This window comes from Sebastes umbrosus, chromosome 17 (assembly GCF_015220745.1).
Source record: "Sebastes umbrosus isolate fSebUmb1 chromosome 17, fSebUmb1.pri, whole genome shotgun sequence".
Lineage (NCBI taxonomy): Eukaryota > Metazoa > Chordata > Actinopteri > Perciformes > Sebastidae > Sebastes > Sebastes umbrosus.
Genome location: NC_051285.1, coordinates 15,839,155 through 15,856,036, shown reverse-complemented (window position 1 = coordinate 15,856,036; position 16,882 = coordinate 15,839,155). Strand labels below are relative to the sequence as shown.

General features: G+C 40.5%; 2 protein-coding genes across 2 annotated transcripts; both read right to left on the bottom strand.

Moving 5' to 3' along the window:
* Positions 1-237: 237 nt before the first annotated feature.
* Positions 238-5,828, bottom strand: bud13 (BUD13 homolog). The gene is given in 11 exon segments (XM_037747779.1): positions 238-681; positions 1,365-1,446; positions 1,543-1,724; positions 2,178-2,316; positions 2,478-2,561; positions 2,564-2,585; positions 2,697-3,001; positions 4,001-4,282; positions 4,369-4,453; positions 5,343-5,430; positions 5,607-5,828. Coding segments are annotated over 11 exon segments (1,503 nt in total). The 5' UTR covers positions 5,747-5,828; the 3' UTR covers positions 238-587.
* A 6,364-nt stretch (positions 5,829-12,192) lies between these two features.
* LOC119475281 (thy-1 membrane glycoprotein-like) lies at positions 12,193-14,070 on the bottom strand. Its single transcript, XM_037747804.1, has 4 exons — positions 13,966-14,070; positions 13,229-13,286; positions 12,750-13,076; positions 12,193-12,635 (listed from the first exon to the last, which is right to left on the bottom strand). Exons 2-4 carry the CDS (start codon positions 13,284-13,286, stop codon positions 12,538-12,540), a joined length of 483 nt encoding a protein of 160 aa, XP_037603732.1. The 5' UTR covers positions 13,966-14,070; the 3' UTR covers positions 12,193-12,537.
* Positions 14,071-16,882: the final 2,812 nt, after the last annotated feature.

Here is a 16,882-nt window from a genome sequence, read left to right as displayed (position 1 = left end):
CTTGTCCTTGAAAAAAAAGACAAAATAATAAACCCAAAAGGTCCACTTACTATATAAACCTGTTTAAATGCCCTCAATGTCTACTGAATAATCCTATCCAATAACTAAATACTTCCAAAACTATTCTATATTTTGTTCAGTACACAAAAGCTCCATAATATGGAATGGATGAACTCGGTTCATGTAAATTCCAAATTTCATTGCTGTATGTGAACACTTGACACAGGGCACAACACATTACAAAAACATTATTTAATAAAACAGTGAAAAACATCTGTTTTGGCTTCACATTGACTCAATTATTACAAAATAATACAGATGCTGTCACTTCACTGCTATGTACACTTATTTTTGTGGTCTATCACTTTGTTAAAATCTGACATCCATTGTTCAGTATCAGACAGCTTTGAAAAGTGAACAAAATCGTTCTCAAAATGTAATTTCAAAAAGTCAGTTCTGTTGAGTAGATGTGTCTTCTCTGCAGTTGTTTTAACAGCATGGATTAGATATTCCGTCTTCTGTCTAATTCTATGGATTAGCCATCCTGCTCTTCAATCCGCTCCCGATCCATCAGTTTCCGATTGCCATTACATGTCCTCCACACTCCATTTATAGGCTGCCTCTTGGCCGGCCTTTTTATCAGCAATTCGCGTGTAGCGTTTCTGTTCAAAACCATTCGACCTATGAGACACACACACACATCAAATTCCACTGTTAAAGCTACTACGGGGAACATTCATTTTTTTGTTGATTCTGGTGGTCCCTGTGGACAAAAGCGGTAGTGTTGCCAAGTCCCTTTAGAAAACCTCTCATTTTACTGCAGCAGGGTCTGACAGGGCGGCAGTGAAGCCAGATCTAGGTCTATACTCGGTGGGCTAGTCGCCGCCAAAGGCCCCGCTGGAGTCTGAGCTGAAGGGGTATCTGGTGAACCTGCATGATTTCGTCAGATTTTGCGTGGAATCCAACCCGGTGGCACCGACGAGAAGAATTAATAATAATTATATAGAAATAGCCAATCTTCTTGCTGATGGTCACGTTTACTTATGTAGGTCATATACAGGTATCAGTATTAAACTGATACTGTTTCATAACCAGTTAAAAGTCCCTCACAGTATCTTTAATTCTGCAATCACAGCTTCAACTCCTTTGATTTGATGCACCAGAGCAAACCTTTGGTAAAGCTCCCCTATCAGGTTCATGATCATTGTACACATACTTATGCAACCGCATGAGTTTAAGAGAATTGTATAAACTACAAATGTGCTATAAGTGTTAAAAAGAATTACATACGGTCAAATTCTTACACCACATTACAAACGCATCCCTTTTAGTCCCTCTTTCACAGACTCACACACACACAGTACCTGTCACATCCATCCCAGCGATAACCTGGTAGAAGATTGAAGCGGTTTGGAGGTGGTGGTGGGCCTTTATATCGAGGTTTGTCTGCAAAACAAAAAGAAGATGACATTCAGTTTAATATAAGTGGTAACAACCATTTTGCATCAATAAACTCAGGGAAACAAGGTAAACATGTATTACCTTGTGTCTTCGGATTGCGGTCCTTTTTCCGTCTGAGCATCGCAGCCATCGGATCTCCCTCCCTTTCCTGCTCTCTCAGCATGCGGTCAAGATCCTCGTCATCACGTTGACGTGCTAGTGGCTTCTGGGCTTCATGCACTGCATCTTCAAGTTTCTGCTGATGCATCTGGCCCTGGGCCAACCTATAAACACACATTGGGTTTAAATCAGGCATGTCAAACTCAATTTCATCCCTGGCCACATCAGCATTATGGTTGCCCTCAAAGGGCCGGTTGTAACTGTAAGACTATATAAATATATCTACTCTTTATCATATTACATAATTGCCTCTGCATTTGATTACTATTGGTTTTAGTAATAACTACCATCACACAAATATTATCAAGTACTATTTATTACATTGACTTTGTTAAACTTTTTGGTCGCAGTTGAGAGGGGCAGAACTACGGTACAACGATGTGACGGAGTAGCCGTCACTGACGGTGGGCAGTGCACACACATACCCCCAGGCCACAAACACCAACATTTCTCCGCAGCGTGCAGGCTGCAGGCAGCGCACACATTTCCAGTCTTTATGTTGTCCCAATCACACTCTGTAGCCTTTTTTAATGTGTGAAAATGTTATGCACACTTACCCTTTCCCCCACTGAGCGTATTTCTCATCTTTTGCTGCTTTTTCTCCAGCTTTCCTCTTCTTTTCTTCTCTTTCCGTATCCAAATCCCTTCTTTTACCACTTTTGTCTCGGAACACCGTCTGGGCATTGCGGGATTCATCTAGTAATAGCAGGAAAATAGGTATAAAATGTCATCTGAATGAGGACTGCATAATTGAACTGTACAAGAACTAATCAACTATGACCAAAGACATTTGGAATATGCATGGATCATAGCAAAAACAAAGGAAAAGCATCTTAAAAAAGAAAAGCTGTGCCAACCTTCCAGTGGCTGGTTCCTTCTTTCTCTGCGTCGGTTCTCCTCATGCTCCTTCCTTAAAACATCTACAGAAACCAAACCTGCCGTCCACCAGACAGCATCCTTGGATCCTGAGAACAAACAGGAAGAACGGCACGGCCTGATCAATTGGACATTGCATACACGCAGCAATGTCAGACAAATACGATTTCATATCACTCTTTGAACTTCTCTTTGCTCACCTGTGACTGGCCAGGCCTACGAGGTGGTGACAGATCTTCATCTGAGACCCTTCCACTCCGCGGCCGCCTCCTGGGTGGCGACTGGTCAGAATCAGAGCCTCGTTTTGTTTTTGAGTGCCACCTTGGAGGAGATTGGTCAGAGTCTGAAGCTTCTCCCTTTAGTGGCTTTTTTCGGGGAGGTGACTGGTTGGAATCTGAATCGTGCCTGTTCGGAGCCCTCTTTGCCAGTGGTGACCGATGAGGATCAGGTGAACGTTTTTTACTTGATGACGATGAGACGGGCTTTCTTCTGACGGGGGATGAATCTGACAAATAAATAATAAATTGTTTAGTGAAGTGTTGATATAAGTAAACACTTAAACCAAAAGTACTTTTCTCCTGTGAAAGAAGTTGTTAGGGACTGTGAGGGGATGACAGCAAAAACACTGACCAGTATATGGATGATTTATGACAGTTCACTGTAACTATATAATTTAATTTTCTACACTATGAATCATGATATACAATATTATAAGATAATAAATAAAAGATGTTTCATTTAGACCTTCCAATATCAAGCAATCAAATATGATGGACATCAAATAGATAACTTAATAGAGTGCTTCATGAGTCCTAAAACACGGAAATGAGTTAGCATTTTAGCACTTCCGGTTCCCTCGTTTGGAATTCAATGTTTTTTTTTAATGGGTTTTTAGTTAGATGCCTGAAATAAGGTCTGTGGTTAACACCAGCTTAAGACATTTTAACGCTTTGTTCTACGATATAAAATATGTCAGTAAATATCCTACTCGTGAATTTTGAAGCCTTAATGTGTCTTAAAAAAGCCGATTACTAACAAGTGGCTAAATGAGACTACTAAACGTCATCACACTGACTTGCCCGCCTTTACAGCCTCGTTGTGTATAATCGCGCTCATGCAACTGTGGAGTAGTTCGTTTATAGCCTAACGTTAGCTTTTTACTTCTGGCGATTGCATTTATACTTCAAAAATCCTAAAGGTGGTGTTCATTTGTGAAGATTATCTTGATGAAGAAAACATGTAAGTATCATGAATGTGTGTTTGCCACAGAGCTTATTTTCTGCAATAATCCAAAACCCAATGGAAAAATCCCATTGGCTTTTTGCCGAGGGAACCAGGGCGATGCTAACTTCCTGGTTAGCCTACAAAGATACGTCACCCCTGGAAAACTCTACACAACAGTACAGGTATCTTTCCAATATATTTCCATAAATGAATATGGTAATATACTGTATAGAAATGTTGGAGGGTGTTCTGTTTGTTGTGTTCTCATCACCTTTCTCACCTTTACTTTGTGCCTTCCCCGATTTCCCTGACCGTTGCCTAGAAGGTGACAAGTCTGGAGAGTCATGGCGACCTCTTCGAGGAGGGGATATGTCTGGGGAGTCATGGTGACCTCTTCTGGGAGGGGATATGTCTGGGGAGTCATGACGTTCTTTTCTTCGGGGGGATGTGTCTGGAGAGTCATGGCGACTCCTGCTTGATGCCACAGACTCTGGATGTTGATACTCTCCTCCTTCTCCTCCTTCCCCTTCTTCCCCTTCTCCTTCGTCTTCATTTTCATCAGCTATTGGGAAAGGAGACTCAAAGTAAATAAGCTTGTGCAGCGTACAGACAAATATTCTCTTTGCTGCGTTCAAAAATACCAGTTACCTCCGATCACTTTCCATCTATTGCTGGTTCTGAAAGCTTCCAGCTGTTTCACTTCGTCTGGTCGATCATCAATCATCTCAGCAATCTCAGTAGACAAACACAAGAAATTAAGTTTCAAGAGGAGGGTTATATATGTTCGGCGATATGACAAAACATTTGATAACCATCATAGATTTTGCCATGTCTTCTAGCTATCTCTTTCACACCTCTGCTTGTATTAGATCATTATAGTCAGTGTTGTAAATCAATGATTAGGACTGCCTCAGGCAATATTTGTATGATTTTTGCATCAATGTGATGACATATCTTGATTTTCCAGAATTAAATATCTTTGTGTTTTGGACTGTTGGTCGGACTAAATAAGCAATTTTATTTTAGACTAATCGATTTATGGAGAAAATAATGGTTGTTTTCAGTCTTGATCACAATTTATATTAACATTTAAAAGTACATATGTCATGATAGGGGTTTCTATTCACATCGCCCACTTCTATCTCAAGATAATGTTACTTGTCTTTTACCAAAGTGATGCATTATTGAAGTGATCTTGAATTTTTCTACATTTAGCCAAACTAACCAAAATACTGCTTTATTTGAATTTTTTATCACTAAACCATATTATAAACCCGTAATTCCCCGAAGAAAATGACAGAAATACATGTTTACACTGAGAGTACACGGCATGTTTCATAAGGTGTACAGCTAAAGTGACATGAAGATGCTAATAACTTCGTGTGAATGAATGGACACAGGCCAAGGCCTATAGAAGAAGGCTGGGTCACTGGTCTTGGATAGTGGGTATAACGCATGCGCAGTGTAACTGAAGCTGCGTTTTGATTGGCTCAATTTCGGCGAGTGCAGACCAGATTCTACTGCGCATGTGTGGTACCCCCAGTTATGACGCGTGTCCCAGCCTCCTTCTACAGGCCTTGACACAGGCTAGCCAACGTTAGCTAACGTTAAACTGCACTTACCACTGGAGCTTCCTCTTCGTCCTCTTCATCCTCCTTTTCCTCTACGGCCATCTGTTTCCAGTCTATGTCATCGTCTACTATCGTAAGTCTTTGATAAGAGAAGTAAAGGTGAGTTAAGTACATAGATGACACTTGTCATTCAATAATAAAGACTTTACGGCAACGCGGTGCTAAGCAACAGCGACCTCAGGTAGCTTCACAGCTAACACAAACACACACTACCTGCCCGACAACAGCTGGATTAAAACGTTCCCGCCGACTCACCCTTTCTCAGGAACCTTACGACGTTTCTTTTTAAGCTTCCCCTTTGACTTCTTGGCGTCTTCGTCAGCGGATAAATAACGTTTTAGATACTCAGCTTTAGAAAGCTCTGATCCCTTACTGCTGCCAGTTGAAGCGGCCATCTTTGCTTGTGTTATCGGAAACTACGGAGAGCACCGAGGGTCAAGAACGCCAATTCAGAGGAGGGATCGTTTTTGCATTGCACCTGGTCATGAACAAAACTTAACATCTTTTGGCAGGACTCCTCTGACATTATGACAAGACATACAGGATTTACCTTCCCATTGGATCCTCAAATTTGCTTATTAGGGAATTTCACAGTCATTAAATACACCTTTAAGAAACTTTCAAAAAAAGTTTTTAGAAATAGCTCTATGCATCGCCAGGAAGTGTACAGCAATTACATGGAAGTCTGATTCCCATCTCCTCATATCTAGATGGCTTCTGTAAATACAACACCTTTCTGAAGATTTGGCAACCCTATTTAACCTATATAGACTCCTTACCAACACCTATATCGGATTTGATATAACAAAATTATCAGACTTGATACATCATTAGTCATTGAATAAGTCAGAACACTGCATCTCGTTATTTATGATTTACTTCTTTATTTGTGTATTTAATTAGTTTTTTCTATATCCTTTTTAATTCAATTGATCGCTAACTAACCTACTCCTTTTGAGTATGGTTCTTTTTCAGTTTGTATGTGGGTGGGATAGGGAGGGAATTTGGAGCCATGTTTGTGTTTTGTATGTTTTGTATATTAGGTTAACTAAAAAATTTAAAAATAAAATATTCTAAAAAACAAAAAAAGAACGCCAATTCAGCAAAGTCGGTCAAATCTACATCCATGGGTCAAATACCATATGAGAGAAGCTCTTCTTCTTCTTCTTTTGGAATTTGCGGCAGACTAGACGCACCAGAGGCGTATTGCTGCCGTCCACAGGTCATTTGTAGATCGCCATCGGTTGGATTAAATCCTCATGTAGAGTCCTGTGCGACTAAGATAGTCGATTACAGCCTTTGTTGTTTCGCTGTTCTCCGTGCTGAGTATTGATTTTAACGAGTGGTCTGTGACGCCAGTTTTAGACAGTTCTGCCTGCATGAGGCTTCTTTCTGCAGGATATCTGGTACAGTCCATCAGAACATGACTCACAGTCTCTGCCTCTCCTTAGATGCACTTTCCATCTGGGTGCTTACCAACCAGTGCCAGCCCATGATTTAGTCCGCAGTGACCCAGCCTCAACCTGGTTATTGCTGTGCTATCCCTTCTGCCCATTTTTGTAAATAATGTGTAGCCTACCTCAGTTTTGGCTGTATTGAGAAGTAAAACCTGCCTTTGTTTCCTCCCTCCATTCCTTTTGCCATAGTTTAGCTATTCCTTGCTGCATTAAACTCTTACTCCTAACTTTTAATTTTTCATCTTTTCCTCCCTCTTCTTTTTACTTTCTGAATTTATATTCTCTGAACTGTGTGCTGTTTTAAATGCTTTAGCCAGCATGTCTGCCTTAGCTTTGCTGTCAACTGCTTCCTGCGCCTCAAATTGTAGTATTGGCACTGTGGCTGTCCTGTATACCCCTGCCATTCGACGCACCAACGCCCACAACTTCCTAACCTCCGTTTGTGGCCCTAACGTACTGCAAAATTTGCCCCAGCTTTCCCTCTTTGCTTCCTTTATAGTCCTCCTGGCCCTTGCCCTGAGTTTTTTATACTCAATTGCATGTTTCTCCTGAGGGCTGTTTCTCAGTCGCCTGTATGCTTTGTCTCGATCACGTACAGCATTATTGCATGCATCATTCCACCATGGAACGATAGGACGTTCTTTTGGATCATGTGCTTTTGGTATGAACTCGCCTGCAGCTACTGTTAGCATTTCACAGAGTGAACTATTCCATCTATCTACATCCTCGCTACTTGTGTTTCCAACCTCTGCCTGAGTTTTCTCTTTAAATTCTTCCCACTTTGCCCTTGAGTAATTCAATCTTTTTGTTTTTGGTCTGCTATCCTGTTCCCTTACTAGCGTCCTCCCAAACCTGCTCAATATTGGAACATGATTGCTTCCCAATGTGTACCCGTCCATTATGTCCCATTACTCCACTGACGCAAGTTCTGTTGACATGACTGTTAAATCTATGCATGATGTTGCTGCTCTATTAACCTGGAACCATGTTGGTCTACCATCATTTAATACTACAAGTCCATGTCTATCTATAAAATCCTCCATCACAATTCCATTTCTGTCTTGTGTTTTACTCCCCCAAACTGCACTATGTGCATTCAAATCCCCAGCCCATATTACAGGTAGCTCGACTTTATCCATTATACTGTACGTTCCAGTTTTTCTTCCTCCAGCTGTAATCCAGGGTTGTAGAGGTTAACAACAGATATTGCCCTGCGCAGACCATCATTTTACAACCACACACTCCAACTCGGTGTTAATCTCAACTCTGGTAAACTGGTAAAAAAAGTTTGGAAACTTGCGTTTGGTGGATTATTTCTCTGTTGTTACAATGCTAATTGACATTGGAGTTTACATCGTTCGAAAGCCTGTTTATTTACCTTCACAATGATGTCCAACTTGTAAGGATCATGCATTTGTGGGATGAGTAGCACAGCTGATTATGTGGGTAGCGCCCAAGAAAAAATTGCCAAAATGCTCTGCCAATAGTAAACAGTGTATGCTCCTGTTGTTATTGACTCTTGTTTAGAGTTGTTTGGTGGATTAGATGATTGAACTCTCTGTCAGTAACAAGGAACAAACAAGACATATCGGCTATTTTACACTTTATTCATTTAATACACCGTTAGGAGCCTCAGCAGCGGTGGAAGATCCATACGCAGCCACAACAGCCTGGCACCTCCTCCTCATGCTGGTCACCAACCTGGTCACACGTTACTGTGGGATGGCGTTCCATTCCTCAACCAGGATTAGTTGCAGGTCAACCAGCGTGGTTGTGTCGGTCACTCTAACACGCACAGCACGTCCAAGCTGATCCCACAAGTCTTCAATTGGTTTGAGGTCTGGACTCTTGGCAGGCCGTTCAATTCTCTCTACTCCCACATTGTGGAGGTAGTCTGTGATAACCCTGGCTCTGTGGGGGCGAGCATTGTCATCTTGGAGGATGAAGTTAGTTCCCAGATTGTGGAGATACGGGATCGCCACTGGCTGCAGAATCTCATCCTGATATCTCACTGCATTGAGATGGCCTTCAATGATGACAAGCCTTGTTTTGCCAGTGAGGGAGATGCTGCCCCACACCATGACACTGCCCCACCAAAAGCTGTTACTCCATCGGTGGAACAATCAGCACAGCGTTCCATTGTCTGTGTTGTCGACACCTGCGCAAACGGGCCTGATGGTGAAGGGCAGTCATCGCAGGCTACAATGCCAATTAGCATTGTAACAACAGAGAAATAATCGACCAAATACAAGTTTCCGAACTTTTTCTTCCCAGTTTATATTGCAATTCTCTCTTAAGAAATGTGGCACACCCTCCCCCAGTTCTATTTGCTCTGTCTGCCCTTAAGCATTCATATCCTGGAATTACAAAATCTAATTGTGGTTTAAGCCAAGTCTCCTGTACACATATTAGATCTGGTTTCTCAGTAAATGCTCCCACAAATCTCTTTAATTCCTGACCTTTGGCTAGACTCCTAGCATTCCACTGCAGGACATAAAACATAATTAGGAATTTAGCTATCCATTTTATCTTCATCAGTAACTTGGAACTGCTCATCTGATTCATCCTTGTCCTGGCTCCTTGCTGCCTCCCAGCTACTCCTGCTTGCATATACTTATATAATGTTTCAGGGAGAACGTCTTTAATGCCAAAATATTTATCTGCCACTGCAACTAACTACCTTGCGACATCTGACTTATTTTTTGCCACTAACTTAATTCTCCACATTGCCTCAGATACAAAGGCAAGAAATGGCTTTTTTTTAACCAAGATTGAGTCATCCGGTACTGTCAAGTGCATGGGCTGCTACCTCACAGGCCCTGCTGTGTGATTATTCTTGTTACCTCCCTCAATTCTTTTCAGTGCTTCTGCATATGACACCTTATTCTCATTCCTTACCTTCTGTACGAGCTCAGCCGTGACATGATAGGGGTATCCTCGAAATGCCGCCACATGATTTCCCCCTCCATTACACTCTTTAATCTCATGATCTTCCCCGCATTTCCCACATTGCCGCTGTCCGTTACATACTGCTGCTATATGGCCAAATCTCTGGCACTTATAGCATTTTAACAGTGTTTTTTGATACTCCTTCACGCGGAAACACATATATCCAAGAATAACTTTCTCTGGGAGCTCCTCTCCTTCAAATGTCAGTAACACAGCTGAGCTTTCTCTTCTCTCTCCACTATGGTTCTTTCCCATGCGAGTAGCCTTGATCACTGTCCCTCCCTTCAAATTTGCCTTCAAGTCTTCCTCCGAGATCTCTGAAGACACATTGTAAATGACTCCTTTAGCACCACAGGCTCCGGGTATAAAACCCTCTACATTCTTGCCACATAAGCTCTTCACCTTACATGCTTTATTTTGCTGATCAGCTGATTTACAGATCACCATTAGCATTCCGTTTGCCAAAGATTTGACATGTCGGACATCTCCAATCTCTCGCTTTATGTCGCTTGATAGCTTGAGTGGAGGAGAGAAGCTCAGCTAAGGGCTAATAATGTCACTTTAACAGACAAATTGTTGGCCGTGGGGATGGAATTTCTGTAAATATTATATATAAGAGTTTATAGTAAAAAAAAAATACATTTTGTACAAGATCACAAGGTCTCAAATGAATAGTTTTTGCCTCTTTGGATCGTAACCGTGAATAGCAAATGTCATGACCAGACCACTCCTTTGAAATTGAACACTTTAGCCTGATTTATGTGATAAAAGGGGCTGTGTCATACTCTTTCCAGTAATTTGATGAGTTCAGTGACTTGAAATCAGTCCCCAAACTTGTGCTTTTCAATCACCTTTTCATAGAGTTGCTTGAAGTGATACTTTGTCTTCACAGTTGAGGTTTTGCCACAATACTGTGTTTCTACTGCAATCAATTAACCTCCACTGCCTACACACAGGTGATCTCAACTTAACTAGTGAAAATCAATTGGCAACACCAGTGATGATTTAGGTGTGTCTTATTGAAGTTGGTGAATACTTATGCAAACAAGTATTCTGTATTTTATATATGGAATTAATTCAGATCACTTTGTTTTCACTCTGACATTTTAATGGTCTTTCTCAGTTGATCAGTGTAAAAAAACAACAACATTGAATCTACTTTGATTCAAAGTTGTTGAACAAAACCATGTGAAGTGGTGTATACTTTTTACATGCACTGTAGAACAACTTAAGAACTCTGTAACCTGTACGCTTACCAGAAAACCTCAAATGCATATGTTGCAATTAGAGCTGTCAAAGTAAATTAGTTTTAACGCCACAAATTTCTTTAACGCATTAACGCAACTTGCGATTTTTAGGTTGTAGCGGGCTCAGTTTTAAAGCTAGAGTGAAGATACTGGTATCATATGAACGTAGAAAAACCTAAGGAATCCATTGGTCAACCATGTCATACTAGCTTAAGAGGTTGAATAATGCTCCAAACTTACGCTAAATTTTGGTGAGGAAAAACTGTCATGGCCATTTTCAAAGGGGTCCCTTGACCTCTGACCTCAAGATATGTGAATGAAAATGGTTTCTAGATAGATAGATAGATAGTAACTTTATTGATCCCAAGGGAAATTCAAAAATGCTATGGGTACCCACAAGTCTCCCCTTTACAGACATGCCCACTTTACGATAATCACATGCAGTTTGGGGCAAGTCTAAGTCAAGTCAGCACACATTTATGCTAAATGCAGTACCTGTGAGGGTTTCTGGACAATATGTGTCATTGTTTTGTGTTGTTAATTGATTTCCAATAATACATATATACATACATTTGCATAAAGCAAGCATATTTGCCCACCCCCATGTTGATAAGAGTATTAAATACTTCAAAATTCTTCCTTTAGGGTACATTTTGAACAGATAAAAACATGTGCAAATAATTTGTGATTAATCGAAATTAACTATGGACAATCATGCGATTAATTGCGATTAAATATTTTAATCAATTGACAGCCCTAGTAGAGACATGATCAAGATCAGGGCTTCAAAAACACACAGTTAATGAGAAGCAGCAACATGTGTAGATCTGAAGCTTCCCTGAGCCAGAGGAAATGCAAGGGGACGAAATCAACGTATGCCCATTCCCATGTTGATAAGAGTGTAAATACTTGACAAATCTCCCTTTAAGGTACATTTTGAACAGATACAAAATGTGAGATGTGCGATTAATCGCGATTAAATATTTTAATTGATGGACAGCCCTAGTTGTACTTCTAATGATGCTGTCATCATTAACATTAGAAACACTTTTCTCCAACATGATGGAGCTTGTTTGCACGAATCAGCTTTAAAAAGCAGTGGAATCTCCTGTCGGACGTAATTATTTCCTTCGGTGTACCAGTTCTGTCCCACTATTAAGAATACTGAATTCAAAACAAACCAATGTCTCACTTTAAATAGTGTCCCTTTATTGAAAACAAATGCTGCCGCTTCCAAAGTAATATTTACATGACAAGCTACTCAGTGTACACATACGGCTGTCTGTGCCTCTCCAGCAAAAAGCTCTTAACGTTTCTGTTGAGTCATCTTCATTCTTTCTGGTCAAAGAGGGTTATGGAAACATTTTAATGCTATTTCCGTGCTCTTGGGTGGGAAACAAGAGAAAGAGAGACATAGTTGCAAGCTATTGACAACATCTTATCAGCATGTGGATTGTGGTTATTGATGTGGACAGATGCATACAGGCGTGATTACATGTGGGTGTGCCAGCACAAAGCTTGCATGTTTTTTTTTTAGCTGCGTGTTTGATAGAAGAAGAGCAGCAGACAAACGATCCAGGAGCAGGAGCTCTTCAGGAACATGCTCACGGCTGAACACGGGACCAGATGTTCTGCAGAGGAAGAAAAGTGGGATGCAAACAGTTGAAAAAAATCCTCTCGAATGTGTCTCCAACTCACTTATTCTCACTCCCTCAGATCCACATACACACAGTCAATCCACCTACCTTTCTCCACATTGACGCTGGCAAGGTCCTTAGATATTTTGCACATGTAGGTGGTGTTGTGTGGGAGTTTGTCTGTGAAGTCATCCAGGGTCATCCTGTAGCCGTGAGGCTTCAGCTCCGTCACAGAGCTTTTGTCTTTGAACTGGCCTTCTGCTACTGAACCAGACACATTAGTGTTAATGACGGACTCTCTGGTCCCATTGGACCAAGAGAACTCATAGCTGTTGATCTTGTTGAGCTTGGGCTCGATCAGACAGTCCACTCTCAGGTCGTTGTCATCTTCAAGGCACACCAATATCCGATCGCACTTTGCTGGGATCAGCAACACTGGAGCAAAACACAGAGGAGAAACGCAGAGGGGATGAGAGCATATATATATATATATATATATATATATATATATATATATCTGAAACCTTATTATAAGCCTTTTTTACAGAATATCCAGATACCAGAGAAGAAATATTTAGTATTCTCACCTCCCAGCACTCCAAAGACAAACAGAGAGTTGAGCATGATGGAAAAGCACCCATCCATCTTTGGAAAAACAAAAGAGAAAAGCAAATTACAAAGAGCGCAAATAAACGTACCTAAACACGCACTTGTTTTGCAGTGACACACCCAATTGAGTTATGATCCATTTAAGTCAGAGCTTCTCAACCAGCAGGCTGCGCTCTCCGGGCAGTTGTGAGGTCATTCTGGGTGAGGTCATGATATTGTAAACTCATATACGGAAACAAAAAACAACAAAAACATACCAATGGAAACTAATTAAGAAATACAAAATCTGTTGGTACAGCAAACATGACTTTTGGGGCACAACAAGGTTGAGATGCTCTGATCTAAACGGCTGTAAATGTCCTTTAGTTGCCTCCATAACCTGATCCAAGCCCGTCTGTGGCCCAACCCAATGACTGGACATGATTCAGAGTGAAAGATGTTTTCTCTTTCCTGTTTGTTATACTATTCCTCACATTTTTCCAATGCCTTTGTCACAGTTTTGCATTTATCAGTATCCAAAGTCTAATATTACATGATGAATTTTGAATGTTAAGTTATAGACTAATGTTTACACATCTCTGCACGTAAGTATTTTCTGTTATCATGCCCTGGGTACCTCCATGTTCTAGCACATTCCTTGTCTCCCTGATATGACTTTATAGCGCTCATATCTATTCCCCCCGAGCTGCAGCTGAACATCTGTGAGGAATCTTACCTCCTGTCAGGGCTGGATGATGTAGCAGCTCCTGCCTGCGTGCTCTTGTCCGGCTGGGAGATATAAACAGCTTCAATGTCTGAGATGAGGTGGGAGCGATACAGAGAGGAGAAAGAGAGTGGGAGGGATGAGGGTGGACCAGAGAGCGCTGATTCGTCTTTCTCCTCTGCAGTGCCTGACGGAGGACACCAGGAGGGCGGCAAAACCCTGTCAGCATCATCAATTTCTCTAGTAACTATGTTATGACCTTGTTCCCTTTCCTCTCTGGTCCTCTCCTCGCCTTTTGTCTCATTTCTGGAGCTCCACTCCTGTCCTGATTTTCCCTTCTCTAGAGTCTCCCCACTTTTAAAGCTGCTCTTATACATTATAAATGACTTTCACACAGAGATTAGAGTGTTTTCTGGTTATGCACTCTGTCTAACAAGCACTATACACATACTATGGTGAAAACTTACATCATATTTGAATAGAAAATAAAGAGATACGTCATGTTATTGACATCCTGTTTGCATGGTATTTATCACCAAAGGGTGAATTTGTGACCCCCTGGAAAATTCTAGCACTGTCATACCAACTCATGTAAAATGGCTCAGCGTCGCCACCATAAGGCCAATAAAAAGAATTTCACAAAGTAAGGTTGGATGCAGATTCACAGTCTGCCTCACAGTGGTAGGCCATGGGAAGTTCAGTGGTTGCTGCATGTGGATGGATCATTCAGTGAAAGTCCACTTTTTTGGGAGTGAGAGCGCTAAATACTGCAACAACACAGATGAAAATATGTGTGGGAAAAAAGTAATAAGTTGTCTAAATAAAGTGGAACATTTTCTTAGGTAAACTTAGGAATAGTTTTTGACCCACTTCATAGTCACACAGTACTGCATGCTCCGATGTCCAGATGCTCAGAAAACATCTGGACAGGTTACTTGTTCAGGTAGATTGCTCACATTCATACCATCAGAGTCTCCAATCTGCCTGACTGTATTTGGACTGAATGAGTAACCTGGTGAACCTACACAAAAAGGGAGAACACGTAAACTCCATTTTGTACTGCATGAGCTGAAAGTACATAGTACATTTGAAGAGTTGTCATTTTGTCTGAGACAAATGTAAAGAACTACAAGGACAAGGAGTTGCAGCACAGTTGGCTTGTGTTATTGAATATTGTCAAAAGGCCTAATAACAGTAATCAATTCCCTTTGACAAATATAGGGCAAACAAAATACAGCTAAACTGTTCCATTTTTAATTATTATTTTTATCAATTATTGATTAATATAAGGGATTTTGTGTGGCTTCTTATAATGGCATTGTTTCCCCTGATCCTGATATCACAACCATGTTTCATATGAGTTATGTTCATATGAGGGCTGTCAAAGTTAACACGATAATAATGCACTGACACAAATTCTTTTTTATGCCACTAATTTCTTTAATGCATTAACGCAATTGATCTTTCGGAGGTTGTAGTGGGCTCAGTTTTAAAGCTAGTGAAGATCCAGGAAGGAGGTTAAATAACGCTACAAACTTACGCTAAATGAAAAACAGCATGGCCATTTTCAAAGGGATCCCTTGACCTCTGACCTCAAGATATGTGAATGAAGATGGGTTCTATGGGTACCCACGAGTCTCTCTTTTACAGACATGCCCACTTTATGATAATCACATGCATTTTGCAATTTGAGTGTATTTGTTTTATGTTAAATGCAGTACCTGTGATGAATATTTGTCATTGTTTTATGTTAGTAATTGATGTCCAATAATAAATATATACATACATTTGCATAAAGCAAGTATATCTGTCCACTCCCATGTTGATAAGAGTATTAAATACTTGACAAATCTGCCTTTAAGTTCAAGATAATCACATGCAGTTTGGGGCAAGTCATAGTCAAATCAGCAAACTGACTGCTGCTGTTGCCTGTTGGGCTTGAGTTTGTCATGTTATGATTTGAGCATATTTCTTTATGCTAAATGCAATACCTGCAAGGGTTTCTGGACAATATTTGTCATTGTTTAGAGTAATAATAATAATAAAGAGTATTAAATACTTGAAAAATCTCCCTTTAAAGTGCATTTTGAACAGATTAAAAAATGTGCGATTTAATTGCGATTAACTATGGACAATAAGGCTATTAATTGTGTTTAAATATTTCAATCGTTTGACAGCGCTATTTCATATACATGCAACTATTTTGCATTAGCAACATGTTTGTGTGGAAAATGAATGCCGCCTGGAACACGTTTCTCTTCAGCTTATCAGACGGATGTGTCATGGTGCCACCTACATCATCTTTCTCTCTTTCATCTTCAGGCACATTCAGACAGCCTCAGACTCTTCCCCCAAACTCTCCCAGTGTGTTCTGCAATTTTCCAGTTTCAGTCTCTGTCATTTCTTGCCTGCCTACAGTGGTCACCTCCTTATCAGATCACCTAACCGCTGGACATGCTGGCTTGGCCTGACTGGTTTGCAATTATGTCCTTTCACTAGTGCACATCAAACTCTTATGAGTTGATGGACAAAACAAAAATGCATAATATACACTGTATATACAGCTACAGTGCTGTGGCATGCGCGCACATCATCAGTCAATTTTTCAAACATCCTCCAATAAAGCAACAACAGAAAAAAACACCGCTAGATGTTGCAAATGGTAAATAGTGGTTGGTTGTTTATCAGTTAGTAAGATTCAAACATACACACGTGGACAAAATTGTTGGTACCCTTCCGTTAAAGAAAGAAAAACCCACAATGGTCAATGAAATAACTTGAAACTGACAAAAGTAATAATAAATAAAAATTTACTGAAAATTAACTAATGGAAATCAGATATTGCTTTTGAATTGTGGTTCAACAGAATCATTTAAAAAAAACAAAATAATGAAACTGGCCTGGACAAAAATGATGGTACCCTTGACTT

What these genes read in the sequence shown, in the direction of transcription:
- LOC119475281 (XM_037747804.1), bottom strand. Translation starts at nt 13,286, where the DNA reads ATGGATGGGTGCTTTTCCATCATGCTCAACTCTCTGTTTGTCTTTGGA. An exon ending in TGTCTTTGGAGTGCTGGGAG is followed by an intron (nt 13,077 to 13,228) that starts GTGAGAATACTA and finishes GTTTTGCTCCAG; the next exon opens with TGTTGCTGATCCCAGCAAAG. An exon ending in CAGCGTCAATGTGGAGAAAG is followed by an intron (nt 12,636 to 12,749) that starts GTAGGTGGATTG and finishes CTTCCTCTGCAG; the next exon opens with AACATCTGGTCCCGTGTTCA.